Source organism: Erythranthe guttata, chromosome 4 (assembly GCF_056151865.1).
Source record: "Erythranthe guttata isolate IM_541 chromosome 4, IM_541, whole genome shotgun sequence".
Taxonomy (NCBI): Eukaryota; Viridiplantae; Streptophyta; class Magnoliopsida; order Lamiales; family Phrymaceae; genus Erythranthe; species Erythranthe guttata.
The window spans coordinates 14,575,711-14,597,501 of record NC_142536.1 but is presented as its reverse complement, the minus strand read 5'-3'; the positions used below and the strand labels follow the sequence as shown (position 1 = coordinate 14,597,501).

Here is a 21,791-nt window from a genome sequence, read left to right as displayed (position 1 = left end):
TTGCTAGGTTGAACGAAAAATGAGAACGAGAACCATCGGAACACCCACCTCCTCAAGAAACTCAAAATTTTCGGCGTCCCCGTCAACCTCAACAAAGATTTGGTCAAAACTAATACCAAAATCAAGAAATTTGCTACGGCTGCTGCAACGAGTAAGAATAGAAAGAAGTGGAATAAAATGGTAAATGTTGATGAAAAAACATCACTGACAAGAACACAGGAAGTGGCTAATAAAAGTGAAGATCGACAAATTGATCTTGATATTAATCAATCCTTTAAAATTGATCTCCACCGCCTTACTCTACTTATTTTCTTCAATAGATTAAATCAAAAATCTCGGCATTTATTCCAAAATAATGTCACTAAATTTTTTTGTTAGAACGATAATATATGACGTTGGAGATCGCCAAAAATTCACCGAACGCTCTCACCAATGTCGGCACCGGAATACGCAAGGGGTTGCTGGATTAAGCATATAATGGGATGGGTGCAAATTTAGACCGGATGGCCTGTTTTAATAAGAAAATCGGATGCCATATGATGATTGACACATGAATAGTTTAAATAAAAATATAATTAGGATTCTAATAATTGGAAAGAAAAAAAGAAAATCCGAGTAGAACTCGTAACCTCTCTAACCCTAATTAATCAGCGTAATTTATTAAGAGTTAAAACTTAAGAATGCCACGTGTCAAAAAATTAATGGAATCCGATCTATATTAAATATCGACTGATCCGCTCAGAATTTAATCTCTAATGGGATATTGTTAGATGTAAATAAATTTTATGGTTTTTTTAAGTAATTATTGATACTTGAGAGACAATTTAGTAGTTTAAACATGTCTGAATTTTGGTGATTTTATTTTATTTTATTTTATTTAAGTTAATGGCTGTGTAGACATTATACATATTTATATTAAAAACTATAACCGTTAGTTATAGGGAATTTTGGTAATTACGAATACTTGAAGTCATGGTCCAAGGAGAGTTTTGTAATTTACCCTAAAAAATTTCGGTAAAAAATTTGAAGTGAACCTGAATAACAAGTCTAACTCAACTTGTCTAATCAACACCGAATATATATATATATATATATATATATATATATATATATATATATATATATATATATATATATATATATATATATATATATATATGTGTGTGTGGAGAAAAGGAAGGATAAATAGCACTTGATCACCTATGCTTATAAACTTTTGCACATGACGTCTCAGCACATAACCCCCTTGTGATGTTGGAGTAGCTTCTGTTAGTTTTTTCGTTAAAAATAACTGTGCGCGTCAAACATCAAAATACTAAATTTTTACAAGATGACTCCCTTGTGCTTAATTTTTTTTGTAATTGTCGCAGATAACCCCCTTGAAGTTTGACATGCACGGTTAATTAGTTTGACAGAAAAACCAATAAATTATACCTCTATCAACCACAAGAAAGTTATATGCTGATATTACAAGCACAGAAAAAAACATCTACGTACAGAAGCTTGTAACCACGGGGTTAAGTCTCTAAAAGAAAATGTCAATTATGCAGCTTAAATTTTGAACGAGTTACTCTAATCAAATGAAAAATCTAATTAATTAGTGCAACTCAGTTTAATTCAGATGGTCTAACTCACATTAACCACAAGTTGAAAAGAGAGAAAACCTTATCACTTGGTGAGAGGTGGATTCCAGGCTTGCACAAAGCAAATCTGAAGTACAATAATACTCTGTGATGAAAATTGCTCTGTTTGGTCATTCATATAGATACATAATTAGAACATTATATTTTGTATGTATTTCATTGTATATATTAATTTTTATTTTTATTTTGTAAAATATAATACCTAACTTCAATTACTTAAATTTATAAATTTATATAATAAGTAAAATCATACATAATCACGTACAACACACGTGCTGCTTTATAGTAGATTATAAAGTAAGGTAAAACTACCATTTTACAAAATCCCTTTGGCTACATGCAAAATTAAGTCAGAGTAAATTTTCATTTAAGAGGATAGTGATCTATAATTTGGTTATAAGAGGGGTCCAAATGAAATTAACCCTTTCACCTATGTAGTTAAGAATTTGATTTAACACCAAATCAAACCAAATGTAAAATAGATATGTATCGAATAGTATCACACCGCTTTTGTAGATGCTTTACCTGGTGAAATACATCGGATGATCCTGCACCATTGATATACACATAATAATACACACATGTGTATGTGTACTTAGTGTGTAGTTATTTGTATAGATCTATGGTGCAAAAAAATCCGACATTTTTTACCAGCTTTCACCGGATGAAGCATCTCATAGGGGGGTATGTGGTAGTCTCTTTTTTATGATAGGGGGGTTTAATGCAAAACTCAAGCTGTTAGGGATGAAGTAAATTTTTTGCCCTATTTTTAAATATGTTTTACGATTTTTTTTTTTTAAATTAAATTCCTGAGATATATTTAATTTTGTTGCTTGTTTTCATAGTGGCAGAGACCAACAAAACTTCTATATTCATTGTGAAATCAATTATCGAGGACCCACCAAACCAAATTATTTTAACAACTTACTCTCTAGAAAATAAAATAAAAAATAAAAAAATACATATCGTACCTATTCGCAATGGTAAATTAAAACACACATGTCTTTTATTGTGATTTCCTAAAAAAGAAAACTCAAATATACATGATACTATTCGCAATGGTAAATTTAATTTCCTGATGACCTGGGACGTAATAAAATAGAAAAATAAGAAAGAGAAAAAAACCTATGTGACGTTCATGTGATCTACTTATTGGAAACTAGAAGTCCTAGAATCTCCCCACATGAAAATTATTTCTAGTGAAGTTGATGTCATCATCTTCTGATTGTTTCATCTTTTCCTGAAAACTCTCCAATTTTTCCTTTCTATCGAACACAACTCGAACTTGAAGTTCTTCGTTACCGTTGTTCTCTTGTTCCTCCGCTATTTTCATAGCTGAAATGGCCACAGGCTCACTACAGTAATTCACTTGGATAAGTCCAAGTGTCGGTATTTCTCCAATATCTAACGGGATTTCCTCCAATTTTTCCAAACATACAAGAACAAGTTTCTCCAAAACTGGAAAATGAGAGCTGTCTGCATTCCAGCTAACCAGATTGATAACTAATATTAAGAGGAACTTCAGGCGAAGGAATTCCCCCTCAACAGGATTCCACACCGCCGGTTCTTTGGTCGAAAGCCGACTGAGTTTCAAAACTTCAAGATTGGGTAACGAACCAATCACTGTTAAACCTTCCAAGTGAATCATACAATTTCGCAAATTCAACTTCTTGAGCGAACTTGGGAATGTGAGCTTCTGCAACACATTACCCGGGCGTAACGACGAGTACTGAAGTGATTCAAGTTTATGCAAGTACTTACCAATAGTGTAGAGCGAATAGTCTTTTCTTGACCATTTCGAGTCATCATCATAATGTATAGACAACTTCCTGACATTGACGACTCTCTTACAAGCCTCCTCGCTCCACACAAAGTTTTCTACACTCTTAAGTGTCTGTAGATTTTGCAGAACAAACACATCTTGTTGGCCACGACTCTTAGAGGGAGGATCATGAAGGTGTAGCCCCCATATAGTCACATGCCTAAGTTGTCGCATCTTCCAAATTTCAGATGGTGCTTCCATGTGCCTTTCAATATATATTGTTTGCAAATTCCAGAGGACGCCCATTGATGAAGGAAGCTTGACAGGAGCGGATGATATGGGTTTGTTATAAGTAAGATACCGCATGTTAACTTTATCAATAATATGCCAGCGTAAATAGTTTTCATCGGGTTCATCGTTGAACGACATTACTCTCAGCAATCTATTGTTAGACAATCGACTATTTATGTTGCTTATCAAACTACGGGTGACTGATGCCAATTGCAAAGTATCAATAACACGAGATTCATGATACTCTGGTTGCACAATTTTCTCATTGCATACAATACGACGCCCCCTTTCTGTTCCTCGTTGGATGTTTTCCATCACACAGATAAACTCGTCTTTCTGAGCTACCTTTAAACTTAAGTCTCGCAAAAGATCATGAATCTTGCAAAATTTAATTCTTCCATCCGATCCCGACTTATGCTTCAAAATGAGATTTCTGTCAATGAGATCATTTACGTAACCTTGTGCAATCTCTTCCAAGCTTTGTGATTCGTTCGATTTTATAAATCCTTCAGCCACCCAAAGTTCGATCAGTCGAGAGACACGAATCACATCGTCTTCTGGAAAAATTCCTATGTAAAGAAAACATGGTTTAAGATGAGGTTGTAACTCAAAGATAATATACTCAAGCAATTCTCATCCTTTTCGGAGTTCAAAATTGAGATTAAGTCTTTTGAAATATTTTTCCAGTATTTTTGTGTTTTATTGGAGCTTCCAAGAAGACCACCAATCACAGAAATCGCAAGGGGAAGTCCTTTGCATTTTTTAACAATCTCCTTTCCGATATCCTCTAGCTCAGAAGGGCAACCGGCCTCACCAAATGTTTTTCGGCAAAATAGGTCCCAACTTTGATTCTCATCTAGAAAACTCAACTCAAACAACAAAGAGTCGAAGTGAGTAGCCACATTCGATATCCTCGTAGTCATAGCAATTCGACTTCCATTATTGTTGTCTGGAAAGAAACGACTTACCTCCTCCCAGCCCCCAGGCTTCAATACTCCAAATATCATCAATTACAATCAAATATCTCCGACCCCATAGCATTTTATGTAACTCTTGCCCTAATAAATGCTCATCAGTTTCACAACTTTGCCTTGAGAGAAGTTGTTTGACATTATACTTTTGAGATACTGTGACCCAGGTACGAATATCAAAATGTTGCACAATAAGTGGATCCTCATAAGCATTTTGGGCGAGAGTAGTCTTACCAATGCCTCCCATGCCTACGATTGGAATGACTTGTCGGTTAGATTGCTGGCCGGTGAGCTTGTCCAAAAGTTGAAACAAGTGTTCCTCAAAACCGACCATAGTATTCTTGCCGGTGGTAATAAGAGGTGTACTTGATGAAGTAGTTGGTGTGGGCTGCATATCATGTTCGTTGGATCCAATTTCATCTTTGAACTCCAAAACTTTTTTCTTGATAGAATCCATGTCTTCTATTACCATCTGGAGATCAAGCATGGCAATTTCATCTTTCACAACTTTCTTTGAGCGCACGATCTTAGCAACCTTTTTTCTGATATCTTTTACTACTTTCCGTAGACGATGGCCTGCGGGTTGAATTTGGTCGACGACATGAGATTCGACTGCGGGTTAAAAGATTCTGACCTCCACATATAATTATTTGTATACACATATGTAAAAGGGGATTTTGATTATCTTATTTTCACAAGATTTGGAAATTTAGTTCCTTGTAACTTTGAGGCACATCCGCTATTTTTACATGCAAGTATCTTTTTGTAAGATAGGAGGATTTGATGAATGTTTTCTGTAACAAAAGGGATTTACCCAAAATTAATTTATTCAAAACTCAATTATTTCGTTAAACTAAGTCGATTTTTTTCAAAAATTCCAATTTGTTTTTTATACAATTTAATGTATGAATCTATTTAAAAATATGGATTTTTCCAAAGTTATTATTTATAATATTAAAATTATTATGTATTTATATAATTTATCCTTCATTTTTTTATATGTAAAACTATATATAAGTAATTTGAAAATCCGTTCCAATTTATATATAAGTAATTTTCTAGTCAATTCACCCTTAAAACTATATATAAGTAATTTGAAAACCAGTTTGATGACTCAGCGACATCACGCGCATAATCAAATAGAATTCCTAACTTTCTTGGACGGGGATTCTTGCTGGAAGCTCTTTGGTATAACAATGGGGATTTACATCTAAAAGTGTTACGAGGTTTGGTAAGATGGCCCCACAAGGACCGCGGAGATTACTCCCCATGATCCGGAGATGGTATAGCTCTTGCATTTCCCATGTTTCTATTGGCAAATAGTACAAATCCTTACAGGAATTAATGATGCTTAAATGTTGAAGGATAATCAAGAACTCAAGGTTTTGAAGTTTTGATATTTATATTTCAGATGGGAGGTGTAAACCACAAATTTTCGAGTCTGCAAAATATAATAAAAATACGAGACAAGAAAATTGGGAACAAATAATTTACAATCAAACGAAAGCGGATTACAATCTCCGTGAATTCCTCTGGTATTTTTTTTCTATTCTAGATTTGATTGAAGGGCTTAAAAGCTTGTTCTTGAATCAAACGAGTGATTTCCTATAACGAACACCTCGAATTCAAATATGTTATGAATTCGAGGCGGAGGCTCGAGACGTGAGCCTGATGGCTCGATATGTGTCGTCGGATTTTTAGATGCACCGAAGCCATCTTTTTATAGCCACGAGCTAGGGTTTCTTGACTTGTAGGATGGGCCGGTCATTTGTAAAGTCCAAATATATTCTGGACTTTGAGTGAGATTCAATTTAATAATCAATTGTGTTAGAATCCTATGGATTCTAATTGTACGAGAATTAATAAAACTTGTGCCACAAGTTTTCATATACCGTGAGCTAAAGAAGGGAAGAGTCCTTGTAGCTTTTAATTCTTTTAATTTGTCATTAATTGATTTATAATAGGAATTATTCTTCTAAAGAGTTATTCTTATTTTAACCCAAGACTTTCTTGTGTGCAGGTCTCCTATTGTTAGAATCAAAATTGGAGTCTAATTATTCTCAAAGTCTTGGGCAACAAGTCTTCATGTTGCCATATAAACTGCCGTGTGTTTTTTTATTGAAAAAGGAAGAAGTGGTTTCCATTGGTTTATATGTTGTCATTAATTGTGATATTATTTTATTTGGGAATTAGTGTTTGAATAGGAGTTAATATCTTTTGATAAGATTTATATCCTAATATGCCTGATACGTATTTTGAATTGGACTCTTGTAGGATTCTTTATCAGGCTTATAAAAGTGGAGCAAATACACGTTAGTGATGTGCGGCTTTTTTGGAGAGAAAGATTTTCTCTTTTCTGTGTCGCTCTTCAAGCGTCTTTTTTATCGAGAGAAAAATTCACAGAGAAATTATTATTTGCTCTCGTTTTTATTGCTCCATCGTGATACGTGATTTTCATAGAACATATACCGGCTTCAAGGCTTTGTGGTGAAGACACCAAGATTCAAGGAGTATCACAAGTTTGCTTCTTCTATACAAAAAGAAGATCGGTTCTTCGGGAGAGGGGCTTAAACAGATCTCGGGAGGAGATCGATCCGCCGACTGAGGGATTCAGCGTTGAAGGGAGTTCAACCGTGCGGAGCAAGGGACGTGCTGCAAATTGAAGATTTATAATTCAGCATAGTATACAAGAACGGCGTCAACAAAGAGGGAGTCTTTGTATTTTGATTAAGTCCTAATATTGTATTCGTAAAACTAAAAATTAGTAAATTTTATTTGCAGGTCCCCGTGGATGTAGGGTACAGTTGTATCCGAACCACATTAAAATTTGTGTCTCGTTTATTTCTGTTTTTACGAACTGTTTCACGAACTGTTGCAACACTTCACGCAACAGTAACGAAAAACTGAATCTGACACAAATAATTTATATCTGCACGAAATAAATTCTAACAATTGGCATCAAGAGCCTGTCACTAGATACACTTAGTGAGATTTTGGGATTTAATTTTTTTTATTTTTTTGTGCAGACATGAATAATCATCGTGAAGGCGCATTCCTACCACCTCTCTTGGGTGAATTGAACTACTCTGATTGGAAAATAAGGATGAAAATGTTCATCAAATCTATCGATGAATGGGCCTGGCGCGCGATTCTAATTGGTTGGACACCTCCTACCTCAATGAATGAGTCACACGAGATCATTCAAACCCCAAAAGAGAAGTGGAGTGATGAAGAAGTACGAATCGCAGATTATAATTCCAAGGCAACCAATGCTATCTTGAGTTGTATCGATGAAGACCAATTCAAATTGATATCAATGTGCAAATCAGCAAAGGAGGCATGGGATGTTCTACAAGAAGCCTACGAAGGAACTACTCAGATAAACGAGTGCAAACAGACTGTCGCTGAAACTGTTGCAACAGTTGAACAGACTGTTAAGACAGAACTTAGGTATGATAAGTTACATTCAATATCTGATAAAATATTAACTCCGTTAAATCTTGCAGGTGATGATTGGGATTCAGAAAACAACAGCGATGATGACGTGTCATCCTTGGAAGAATTAAAGGAGTGCTATGAAAGGATGTACGAAAAATTTCTTCAGGTATGCGAGTCGAATAAATTTTTAGAAAAAGAGAAGCTTGTCCTAATTGAGGAAAACAAAGTATTGAAGGTAAGAATTTCTACTCTTGAACAAAATGTTATTTCTGCTAGTAGAGAAACAGATAATTTGAAGGCCAAATTTGCTAAAACCCAAGATTCTATTTCAAAATTAAATACTGGTAGAGTAACTTTGAATGAAATTTTGAACAAAAATCAGCCGAACTACTGTCGTATAGGTATAGGGGGTAATCAGCTATCTAATGATGCATTGAAACAGAAAGAAGATCAAAAAAGAAAAATCAATTTTGTTAAACAATCCACTGTTTCACAAACTGTTGCGACAGTTGCATCAACTCAGTTATCTCAAAGAAAACGTTTTGTCCCTACCTGTCATTTTTGTCATGCTCCTGGTCATATACGACCTAGGTGTTTTAAGTACTTGAAATTAGTTAAAAGAATAATGGCCCGCTCACCACTTTCCGCCAAAATTGATCACACTTTTGTGTCGTCTCAAAAACCCAAGATAAAGGTTGATTTAGTGAATAAAACTCAACAAAAAATCTGGGTAAAGAAGTCTGATCTTAATTGTTTATCTGCCATTACTTCTTTAAACTCATGTCATGATAGTACTAACTGTTCCAACAGTTCTGGTGACAAAGCTAGTTTTGGGAATAAAAAACTTGGTAATCTGAATTGTGATAATTTGAATGCGAAAAATAAGTTTATGAATCCAATTCAGCATTCGAGAACTAAGCTTACTGATATCTGTCATTGTTTCATAAGGGGCTTGGTCGAAAAGGGGGTTGTCTCAATTGATTATGTTGCAACGGAGAATGAATTAACTGATGCTTTTGCAAAAACCCTTGATGCACAGAAATTTGATTCCTTGCGAAAATCGCTGGGAATTTATGTTGTTTAATCTGATGCAGTTGCATGAACTGTTGCAACAGTCTGTGTGTCCAGACTTGCAACTTTTAGTGGTAGGACACTTCATATGTTTTTGCATCTCATATAGGACCTCATTAAGCATACTGCATATGATTGAGACAAATGTGAATTTGATACTTCGTGTATTTCTAAATTTTGTGGGGTAGAACTTCACCAATTCCCAAAATGATTACTTAAAAGGCTCCAACTTATTTATTTCTCTGAATAGTCTTGTCATGGTTGGATGTTTTTATAGGGAAAAGCTGCCTCTTTTAATGAGTGAAAGCTACTCTTGAACTACTGTTACTAATATATATATCTACAACCATTTGGTCAGTGAATAGTTCGAAGCCTTTTTGAGTCGAGCCAGTAAATCACGTGGCCGAAAGCTCGCTACAAGGCTCAATTAGAAAGCCCAGGGGACTACACATTGCACGGCCAATATAAATTATATATATATGGTCAGTGAATAGTTCGAAGCCTAGTTGAGTCGAGCCAGTAAACCACTTGACCGAACACTTACTACAAAGCTCAATTAGAAAGCCCAGGGGACTACACATTGCACGACCACCATAATCTCGTTCCTTTTATTTGCTCTGTTTTTCATGAGAAAAAGCTACCATTAGACGTGTGTGTACGCTACCTAATAAGAGCATCTTTGTGTTTGACTTGGGATTATTAAGTTTGTTGGTTGCATTGACAGTCGGATTTTTGGGGATTGCGCTTATCGTGAATGTGAAGATAGATCCCATATGTTTTGTTTGTCCATGCAGTATCCTATTCACATATGTCTCTTCACTCATATTTATTTCTCATGTTTACTTCTTTTTTTGCATTAGGCATTATTTAAAAAAAAAAAAAAAAAAAAAAAAGACGGGATTTTTGTTTATGTGCCGGTTAAATTTAATCTTTTGTTGCAGCCGGATCTATTGAGTTTACTCCTCTCATCTCCACGTTTCTTATGAAGTTTGGCAAAGTCTGTAGTCTTTGTTATTTAATGTTGGATTTGATATCACTATCCTTGATTTTCGCATTACAATTATCATGTGGTATTGAGTTTATGAGGTTGTGATTTTATGTGCTCGTTATGTTTGGTGACTCTTCTTACTTACTTTCAACATTCTCTCTACGTTTGATCTCTTTGTTAAGTGTTTGAACAGGTTGCTCGTCACATCGAGATCATTAGTCCATGTTGATTTATCTATGCATGGTGATTGCCCAGAAAGGGGGAGAAAAGAATAGCAACGATGGCATGAACACAGGGAGAGTACCGACAACTGTTGCGACAGTGCATCAGACAGTTGCTGGAACAGTGCATGAATGCAGAGGGAGTTCAGACAACTGTTGAGACAATGCATCATACAGTTGTTGGAATAGTGCAGAAATACATGACAAATACGGATGAATTCATTGTAAAGGGAAGTTGATTATGCTACTGCATATTTTCTGTTGTTCTTTATTTGTTGAGTTCAAACCACTAACTTTCTCTGAACTGTTTGATAAACTGTTGCAACAGTTTATATTTGCAGAAGTTATTTTGAATTTGCTGACCCTTGTTCATGCATATATCATATATTTAGGGGGAGTAAATGTTCTGACCAATCAATGCCAAAGGGGGAGAGTGTTAGAATCTCGGTGGGATTCTAAGTCCACAATACCAAGTGGAATTCTATGGAGATGTGTATTAATATGAGGAACATATTTGTCTTAGTTATCTCATTAGATAATTTGAGAAGAAATAAATTATCTCTCCATATTAATCACCTGAACGTGTCTATCCAAAATAGAAGGAATTTCATCTTTTTATTATTATTGTGGTAATTGTCATTAATTGGTTTCCTTGTTTGATTTCTCCAGAGCTTCACAAGAATATAAAAGAAGGAGCTAATGCCGATGTTATTTGCTGAATCTCTTATCACGTGGATAATTTACCACGTTGTCATCCACCGCCTTCCAAGTCTATCAATCCGAGTAACCAAAGGGGAAGAATGAATGCATTTACAAGAGGAGCTGCCTAAGGATCATTCACAGAGGGAGATACACATGCAGGGGGAGCTGACTCCGTTGTGAACCACCTGCCGAAGCCACTACTGTGGGAACAGTTGCTGAAACTGTGGCACTTACTGTTGCAGCAGTTGATGCCACTCTTGTTGTTGAAAAGAGTTGATGATGATCTTTTGTTTTATTTGCTTCGGTCTAATCATCTGATTGTTTTATTTTCAGGTTTTTTACTCAGCGGGAGAAAATGATTATAATCAATAAACGACAAAGGGGGAGATTGTTAGAATCCTATGGATTCTAATTGTACGAGAATTAATAAAACTTGTGCCACAAGTTTTCATATACCGTGAGCTAAAGAAGGGAAGAGTCCTTGTAGCTTTTAATTCTTTTAATTTGTCATTAATTGATTTATAATAGGAATTATTCTTCTAAAGAGTTATTCTTATTTTAACCCAAGACTTTCTTGTGTGCAGGTCTCCTATTGTTAGAATCAAAATTGGAGTCTAATTATTCTCAAAGTCTTGGGCAACAAGTCTTCATGTTGCCATATAAACTGCCGTGTGTTTTTTTATTGAAAAAGGAAGAAGTGGTTTCCATTGGTTTATATGTTGTCATTAATTGTGATATTATTTTATTTGGGAATTAGTGTTTGAATAGGAGTTAATATCTTTTGATAAGATTTATATCCTAATATGCCTGATACGTATTTTGAATTGGACTCTTGTAGGATTCTTTATCAGGCTTATAAAAGTGGAGCAAATACACGTTAGTGATGTGCGGCTTTTTTGGAGAGAAAGATTTTCTCTTTTCTGTGTCGCTCTTCAAGCGTCTTTTTTATCGAGAGAAAAATTCACAGAGAAATTATTATTTGCTCTTGTTTTTATTGCTCCATCGTGATACGTGATTTTCATAGAACATATACCGGCTTCAAGGCTTTGTGGTGAAGACACCAAGATTCAAGGAGTATCACAAGTTTGCTTCTTCTATACAAAAAGAAGATCGGTTCTTCGGGAGAGGGGCTTAAACAGATCTCGGGAGGAGATCGATCCGCCGACTGAGGGATTCAGCGTTGAAGGGAGTTCAACCGTGCGGAGCAAGGGACGTGCTGCAAATTGAAGATTTATAATTCAGCATAGTATACAAGAACGGCGTCAACAAAGAGGGAGTCTTTGTATTTTGATTAAGTCCTAATATTGTATTCGTAAAACTAAAAATTAGTAAATTTTATTTGCAGGTCCCCGTGGATGTAGGGTACAGTTGTATCCGAACCACATTAAAATTTGTGTCTCGTTTATTTCTGTTTTTACGAACTGTTTCACGAACTGTTGCAACACTTCACGCAACAGTAACGAAAAACTGAATCTGACACAAATAATTTATATCTGCACGAAATAAATTCTAACAAATTGATTGGATTATTAATTGGTGATTTATTTCAAATTTCTATGTCTACAAATGCTCCCACTTCCAGTCTCAGCAAAGAACCATATCGAGTAAAAGTGAGACGAGACTTGAAGTACTTGAGTTTTTTTTTTTTTTAAGAACCTTTCTTTGTTGGCTCCAAAACCCGTTTCCTGCCTTTTTGTGGTGTATATGAAATTGCCATCACTTTTAGGGACTTAAATGAAAAGTCCACTTTTTGTTTATTAGATTTCTTTCTTTTCCACCTAGAGGAACCAATTGAAATTTAAGACTTCTTAACGATTGGGTCATTGCAATTTTTGCCACCGGGACTCCGTTGAGGGGTGTTTGGAGAACGACAACTTCTACATCACCAACGCACACCGGCCACATAATGAACATCGGCGTAGTGGAGGTGGAACGGGGCTAAGAGTAGCTTGGAGGCAGCGTATTCGAGGTTTCTGGGAAACGGCGCGGCACCACTCTTAAGCCTGCGGCGAGCTCGAGGTGTCACTGGGATTTGATTACGCGTGCAACGACGCTAATAGGGGATTATAAAAAAAATATACATAAATAAATTGTGGTTGCTGTCGTGGACTATGCTTTGTTTTTAATTTTTTTCCTTAATTTTCTTTTTCTTTTTCTTTTTTTTTTGTTTTTTTTAATAATTATTTAAACAGGGATGGGTAGCGTTTTTGTAATTTCAGAGCTTAGACCATACGGTGTTAGTGTTAAATGTCTGACAACTAACCGCTAGGGTCACATTGAGACAATTTTTCAAGTTCAAGGGGGCAAATCAATGCAATCGGGAGTAAAAGGGAGTAAAATGATACAAAGCCAAAGTAAAGGGGAAAAGTAAAATTTGCCCTAAATCAAACGTACTCCTCCACTAATAAATAGTCGCATAAGATATTGTGAAACAAAAGATTTAGAGAAACAATGGAAAACGATACAACCAATAATATATCATTAGTATTCATTATCTTTAATTTACCAGTTAGATGTGAGCTTGAGTTCGAGGTTATTGATTTTGAGGCTCTCTCGTTCCATCTTCTCCAAGAAACTCTCCATTTGTGCCTTGTAAAAGAACTCAACTTGTAGTTGAAGGCCCTCGTTCCCGCCATTTTCTCGTTCCTCCGCTATTTTCACTGCCGAAATAGCCGATGATTCGCTGCAGCTCTTCAAGCTAATAGCTCCGAGTGCTGGTATTTCTCCAATATCCAAAGGGATTTCCTCCAACTTCTCCATTTGTTCAAGAACAAGTTTCTCCAGAACCGGAAAATGGGAGCTGTCTGCATTCCAGTTAACTAGATAAATACATTCTATAAACAGGAATTTCAGGCGAAGGAATTCTCCCTCAATAGGATTCCACACGTGTCCCGCGGTGTTTGGACTGAGTCGGAGTTTGAGGACCTCAAGATGTGGCAACGAGCCGATAATTGTCAAATCTTCCCACTTGATCGTGCAACATCTTAAATATAACTTCTTCAGCGAACTCGAGAAAGTGAGCTCCTGCAGTGCGTCATGCTCTCGAGGGTATTGGAACTTGAGTGATTCAAGTTTTTGTAAGCGGCAGCAGGTGTATAGGCAGTTGTCCTTGAACCTCTTCGCGAACTTATTATATTGTATGCTCAATGTCTTGACATTGAGGACTCTCTTACAAACTTCCACACTGAATCTCAAGTTATTTACATTCTTGAGTGTCTGAAGATTATTAAGCAAAACAGAGTCGTCTTTTTGTTCACTCGGAGGAGGATCAGGAAGGACCAACGGAATGATATGCACATGCCTAAGTTGTCGCATCTCCCAAATTTCGGATGGTGCATCAGCGCCCTCTCTCAGCCCTTTAATATATAGGTTTTGCACATTCCATAGCATGGTTATTGAGCTAGGAATCTTGCCATAAATAAAGCATTCATAGTCAAGATACCGTAAGTTAACTTGAGCGAAAGCATCTTGAATTAAGATTTTCTTGGTCGTCCAAAGTTTGCCAAACACAACAATAACTCTCAACATTCTAATGCTACGCGTAGGTATACCCCAAACTGTGTGTGTCACCAAAGTACGGTTATTCGTAATAGTGGGACGCTCCATATCCACGCCTTGTGGAATGTCGTTCATCATACAAACAAACTTGTCCTTTTGAGCTACCTTTAGACATAAGTCTCTCAAAAGATCATGGATCTTACAATATTGAATTTTTCCATTTGATCCCAAACTATGTTTTAAAATGAGATTCATGTCAATGAGATCGTTCATGTAGCCTCGGGCAATCTCTTCCAAGCTTTGGGATTTATTTGGTTTTATAAATCCTTCAGCGACCCAAAGTTTGATCATATGAGAGACACGAATTATATGATCTTCTGGAAAGATTCCCATGTAAAGAAAGCATGGTTTAAGATGAACAGACAAGTGAGTGTAACTCAAAGATAAGATACTCGAGCAATCATCTCCTGAATTCAAGATTGAGATCAAATCTTTTTCAATATTTTTCCAGTATTAATATTCTTGCATCATAGGGGACTTCCCAAGAAGCCCACCAATCACGACAATCGAAAGGGGAAGTCCTTTGCATTTTTTAACAATCTCCTTTCCAATATATTCTAGTTTAGGAGGGCAACCTAGCTAGTACTTGACCAAATGCCTTCTCGCAAAATAGTTTCCAACTTTGATCCTCGTCTAGAAAAGTCATCTCAAGGGACAGAGAGTTACAACAATTCGATATCCTTGTAGTTACAACAATTCGACTTCCATTGTCGTTGTTTGGGAAGAAACGTTTTACCGTTTCCCAAGCTTCGACACTCCAAATGTCGTCCATTACAATCAAATATCTCCGTCCCCACATCCTTTTGTACAACTGTTCACCTATTTGCTCGTTTGTTTCCTTATCCATTTCACTGCGCGATTTACTTTGGGAACAAAAAAGTTGTAAGAGAATTTCTCTCACATTATACCTTTGGGATATTGTTGCCGAAGCACGAATATCGAAATGCTGCATAATAAGTGAATGTTATTGTTATTATTATTATTATTATTATTATTATTATTATTATTATTATTATTATTATTATTATTATTATTATTATTATTATTATTATTATTATTATTATTATTATTATTATTATTATTATTATTATTATTATTATTATTATTATTATTATTATTATTATTATTATTATTATTATTATTATTATTATTATTATTATTATTATTATTATTATTATTATTATTATTATTATTATTATTATTATTATTATTATTATTATTATTATTATTATTATTATTATTATTATTATTATTATTATTATTATTATTATTATTATTATTATTATTATTATTATTATTATTATTATTATTATTATTATTATTATTATTATTATTATTATTATTATTATTATTATTATTATTATTATTATTATTATTATTATTATTATTATTATTATTATTATTATTATTATTATTATTATTATTATTATTATTATTATTATTATTATTATTATTATTATTATTATTATTATTATTATTATTATTATTATTATTATTATTATTATTATTATTATTATTATTATTATTATTATTATTATTATTATTATTATTTTATTATTATTATTATTATTATTATTATTATTATTATTATTATTATTATTATTATTATTATTATTATTATTATTATTATTATTATTATTATTATTATTATTATTATTATTATTATTATTATTATTATTATTATTATTATTATTATTATTATTATTATTATTATTATTATTATTATTATTATTATTATTATTATTATTATTATTATTATTATTATTATTATTATTATTATTATTATTATTATTATTATTATTATTATTATTATTATTATTATTATTATTATTATTATTATTATATATTATTATTATTATTATTATTATTATTATTATTATTATTATTATTATTATTATTATTATTATTATTATTATTATTATTATTATTATTATTATTATTATTATTATTATTATTATTATTATTATTATTATTATTATTATTATTATTATTATTATTATTATTATTATTATTATTATTATTATTATTATTATTATTATTATTATTATTATTATTATTATTATTATTATTATTATTATTATTATTATTATTATTATTATTATTATTATTATTATTATTATTATTATTATTATTATTATTATTATTATTATTATTATTATTATTATTATTATTATTATTATTATTATTATTATTATTATTATTATTATTATTATTATTATTATTATTATTATTATTATTATTATTATTACTACTATTATTCCTATTACTACTATTCCTATTATTGCAACCCAATGCGATCAGAGAAGTTATCGCTTTTTCTTCTTTCTTCCAAGGGATATTCGGGTAATTGTCAATATATTATATTTTTTCGTCAAAAGTAACAACGTAGAGGCCTGTGTGAGAAGACAACATACCTTGGGTGATTTTTGTAATCAAGCAAATATGGGGGATTTTTGTAATTGGACTACATCTCAGGGGGGGTTCTCGTAATTTACCGTACTTTTTTTTTTTCAAATAGTAGATGGTAAAATGGAGAAAACACATTTTATGTAAATTTAAACGGTCAAACACTTGTCAAAGGGGGATTTTGGTAAGTACGCAAACATGAAGGATATTTTTGTAAATAGATCTTACCTCAGAGGATTTTTTGTAATTTTCCCTTAATTTAATGGAGCTAAACCCAAACTTATTTCATCCTTATAGATACCCTTCGCTTTTATTATTCCAAAACTATTTCACATAAAATTTTGCCTAACGGTATTGAACATTTTCACCATCTGTATTATCATTTTCGGATGGGTGCAAATTTAGACCGGATGGCCTGTTTTAATAGGAAAATCGGATGCCATAGGATGATTGAAACGTGGATAGTTTAAATAAAAATATAATTATGATTCTAATAATTGGAAAAAGAAAAAAGAAAACCCCAGCATAACCGGTAACCCCTCTAACCCTAATTATAATAGCGTGATTTATTAAGAGTTAAGACTTAAGAGTGCCAAATGTCAAAAAATTAGTGGAATCCGATTTATATTAAATATCGGCTGATTCGCTCAAAATTTAATCTCTTTTCGGATATGCATGTATCATTGTTTGCTGATTTTTGTTTTCTTTCTTTACATAATATATTTAATATATATATATATATATATATATATATATATATATATATATATATATATATATATATATATATATATATATATATATATATATAATATTAATTTTAATATTTTTTTCCGATAAGTTTAATATACTGAAATCGACTAAAGTAGACTATAGTCGACTACATAATGACTATAGTAAATTATAGTCATTTGCAGTTACGTTCTTTCTTTTTACAATCGATTATCTACGTACAAGAATAAAACTGATTATGTACAAAAAAGAAAACTTCAATATGCACCAACAAAAAAAATCACAATTTGAATATTGATTATACGTCAACTTGTAGCCAACAAATATAGATCAGGAAACACAATCACATGTATATGTTTTTCAACAAGAATGACTAAACATTGAAAAATACATAATAAATAATTTAGCCGACTATAGTCAGGTATTCACATCCTCCCATGAAGAATGGACATAAAGATCTAACGAACGTTCGTCACCATATTTGCCGTCCCAATCGTCTTTCAATTCCTCCGCACATCTCACTGCAAGAGGGTTGCAATCAACTAGCTCAACCCGTTCAAGATATCTACCAAATGCGAGAGGGATCTCTTTTAACTTGTAGCAATGTGCGATGCTAAGAGACTTAGTCACTGGGAGGCACGAATAATTTTGAAAAGTCCATTGCTCCAGATCAGTGTCTTTAACTGTAAGAGATTGAAGGCGTTGGAACTCGTTGTCACGAACTTCCCACTTTGGGCCTCGAAAGGCATAGCACAACAATGCCAGGTTTTTAAGATTTGGCAACGAAGAAATCTTGCTCATTTCTTCCCATGGATATCCTAGACCAACCAAAATTAAAAGTGTAAGACTTGATGGGAAATCTGAAAGAGGAGCAAGCGGGGCAACAATCCCAGCCTTGAGGGTAGGATTGACAATGACGCATTCTAGTGTTTTTAGTTTATGGAGATGGGAAACATGATCGAAGCAGCTCGAGGCCTGTTGATCGACGCTATCAGGGGCCAATTCGATTTGAATTCCTAACTTCGTTAGATTAGGGATTCTTTCAAAAACGTCTTTGGTACAACTTTGAGGGTTCACGTTATAAAGTGTTAAGAGGTTTGGTAAGAAAGATTCTTCACGAGGATGTGATAGGTTGCTTCCCATGATTCGAAGATCCTTCAATTCTTTCATATCCCATATCTCCATTGGCATATCCGACGATCTCTTTTTAGCATATTCTATGATGATTAGGTGTCGGTCGACAATCAACCACTGAAGGTTCCAGAGTTTGGATATGGAAGCAGGGAGGTTTCCGTTGTAAGTCAGGGCAAGGTATCTTACCTGAACTAATTTCAGTACTTCCATCGGAAACTCGTAGAATCTGATTGTAAGAGCGTGAAATACCCTGAGCAGCCTTAAAGGTTCCAAACATATTGGCACAGGATATTGATTATATGGACCACTACATAAGAGAGAACGCACCATAGAAACGGATGCCATTGAGTTGTACACATCTTTCATGGCAAATAAGATGCTATTTCGGATGCACAATCGCCGTTGGTTTTTAATTTTTATACCTTGTTCTGCTAAACCATCGCCAGAACCATTTAAGGCATAGAAAAACCTTCTCTTGGTAGCTTCTTTGTTACACAAATACCAAAACGATGAGTGGAGGCGACAACCGACTTCTTCCTTGTCCAACATAAGAACACTGCTGGAAAAAAGCTCATACATATAATAATTACTAGCCTCTGCGAAAGTCCCAGCCAGTTCCATGTAATTAATTCTTTCACGAAATTGTTCAGCTGAATCGAGAAATCCTTCAGCGCTCCACAAGTTTGAGATGTCATTATAATGTATCCAATAATTCTGAGGGAAAGCTCCGGCGTAGAGGAAGCATGCTTTAAAATGTTGATCTAAGTAGTCATAGCTTGGATATAATACCTCTGACATTTGATCATATGCATCTACGAAAACCGAATGCTTCTTATTGGCAGCTACCTCGTTTAAGTACTCTGGATTCTTGTCGGCTTTGGATAGGATATCAGCAACAGTGACGATTGTAAGAGGAAGGCCTTCACAATGCTCGGCAATCTTCTTTCCAGCTTTCTCGAGTTCGTAAGAGCACGGATATTCTTCACCAAACACCTTGTCACGAAGAAGATCCCAACTTTCTTTCTTATTTAGGAAGGGTAATCTATATTCACAATTCTTGTATGCAATTTGAGCTACTTCATGTAACCTTGTTGTCACCAAGACTCTGCCTCGAATACCGCCAGCTGGAAATACGTTCACCAAGTCGCAACAGAGCTTTGCTTCCCATACATCATCCAACACAATCAAGTATCTCCGATCCTTTAAACTCTCGAACACCATCCTTTTCAACTCGGACAATAATTCTCCATCGATAATAATCATTTCCGAGTCGGGACTCACTTGTATTAGAATATCAAGCAAGAGTCCTTCCAACAGATATTTCGGGCCAATGGTGACAAACGCACGTCTTTCAAACGTACCCAAAATAAACGGATCTTGGAAGAGTTTCTTGGCTAGAGTAGTCTTACCAATTCCCGCCATACCATAGAGCGAGACAATAATCCGTGGACGGAGCGAATAGTTTGTCACAAACAAATGTTTGATTTGGATAAACTGATTAGATAATCCGACCATCTTTGACTCATTTCCACTAAAATCAATTCTTGACGGGATAACACGATTATGTTCTTCTTCGGGCAAAGGGTTGGATAACTCGTGAATGTAGGCTTCGTTCATCTTGTTAACCACTTTGATGAAGGAACCGATTTCCCGTATTAGTTCCTGCAGGTCCACGGAGAATAACAACGGAGAACGAATCTCGTCTTCGGCGATGCTTTGTTCGGATTGTGAAGGAAACTGATTCAAGACATGGGATTCAACTACATCTTCAAACTCACATACTGCATCCATGATTTCTCCCTCCAAAATTTTCACCCTCTTCATGTTCATGATGCTCTTCTTTGTGTTGAATCCTTCTAGAGTTTCGTGTAAAGAACGAGCCTCCTTGTATAGAAGTTCTATGGCATGTGTGCCGGAATTTTGAACAATCGAAATATGTGAAGAAGTTAAAAGGCGCTCAATTGTCTGCTGAAGAGAACTCACAGCAGCATAAGCCATCTCTCTCTCTCTCTCTCTCTCTCTCTCTCTCTCTCTCTCTCTCTCTCTCTCTCTCTCTCTCTCTCTCTCTCTCTCTCTCTCTGTGTCAACAGATCACAAAAATTCCATTGAACTGGTCTGGAACAACTGTTCTTATGATTAGTAAGGATGCGTGTGACAAAAGAGTCAAGTCAACCATATGAAATGATATTTAACGAGTGGTTGTAGACAAAATTTATTGGTCTCTGCAACTAGAGTTCACACTTGAACATTATTTGCCTCATATAATTTCTTCAATATTTCTATATTAATTAAACATTATTATTTATAACTAATAACATTTAAATTGAAATGAATGGTGCAAGAAAAAATAAATTATTATCTTTTTCACATCGAATCAACTAAAAGATACCAAGACTAGTATGTCCACTTAGACCCATTTAAGAGGACAATTAAAAGGCCTTTCAGTAGGCTTTAAAAAAGGCCCAACTCCCACACGACTGCTAAAGTGAAAACTTTCTCACTCTCCTCTTTGAATGTGTCAATTATAAATATGGGGATTATTTCACGAGCCTTATGAGATCCCACACCTGATGAAAGACACTACGTGGTTTTAAATTATATATATATATATATATATATATATATATATATATATATATATATATATATATATATAATAATTATCAACTAAGCACATATACATAAGGATGTTTGTTAACGGTAGATTAATATTAATGATGTAAAACTAGTGTAGGTTCTACAAAACCTGATTCACAGTCTCAACGTAAGTGCTACTTCTTGAACGAACTTGGGAATGTTAGCTTCTGCAAAGCATTATCCAGACCATATGAAAAGCACGTAAGTGATTCAAGTTTATGCAAGTACTTGCTAATA

The 21,791-nt window shown here is 34.0% G+C and overlaps 3 protein-coding genes across 3 annotated transcripts; all 3 read right to left on the bottom strand.

Moving 5' to 3' along the window:
• Positions 1-2,631: 2,631 nt before the first annotated feature.
• Positions 2,632-5,278, bottom strand: LOC105973581 (putative late blight resistance protein homolog R1B-16). Its single transcript, XM_012998614.2, is given in 3 exon segments — positions 2,632-4,295; positions 4,298-4,679; positions 4,681-5,278. Coding segments are annotated over 3 exon segments (2,340 nt in total). The 5' UTR covers positions 5,155-5,278; the 3' UTR covers positions 2,632-2,811.
• An 8,103-nt stretch (positions 5,279-13,381) lies between these two features.
• On the bottom strand, positions 13,382-15,068 carry LOC105973295 (putative late blight resistance protein homolog R1C-3). Its single transcript, XM_012998316.2, has one exon. The coding sequence runs from the start codon at positions 14,976-14,978 to the stop codon at positions 13,590-13,592; it is 1,389 nt and encodes a 462-aa protein (XP_012853770.2). The 5' UTR covers positions 14,979-15,068; the 3' UTR covers positions 13,382-13,589.
• A 2,978-nt stretch (positions 15,069-18,046) lies between these two features.
• LOC105973591 (putative late blight resistance protein homolog R1A-10) lies at positions 18,047-21,139 on the bottom strand. Its single transcript, XM_088816955.1, has one exon. It carries the CDS (start codon positions 20,913-20,915, stop codon positions 18,201-18,203), a length of 2,715 nt encoding a protein of 904 aa, XP_088673081.1. The 5' UTR covers positions 20,916-21,139; the 3' UTR covers positions 18,047-18,200.
• Between the last annotated feature and the right edge of the window lie 652 nt (positions 21,140-21,791).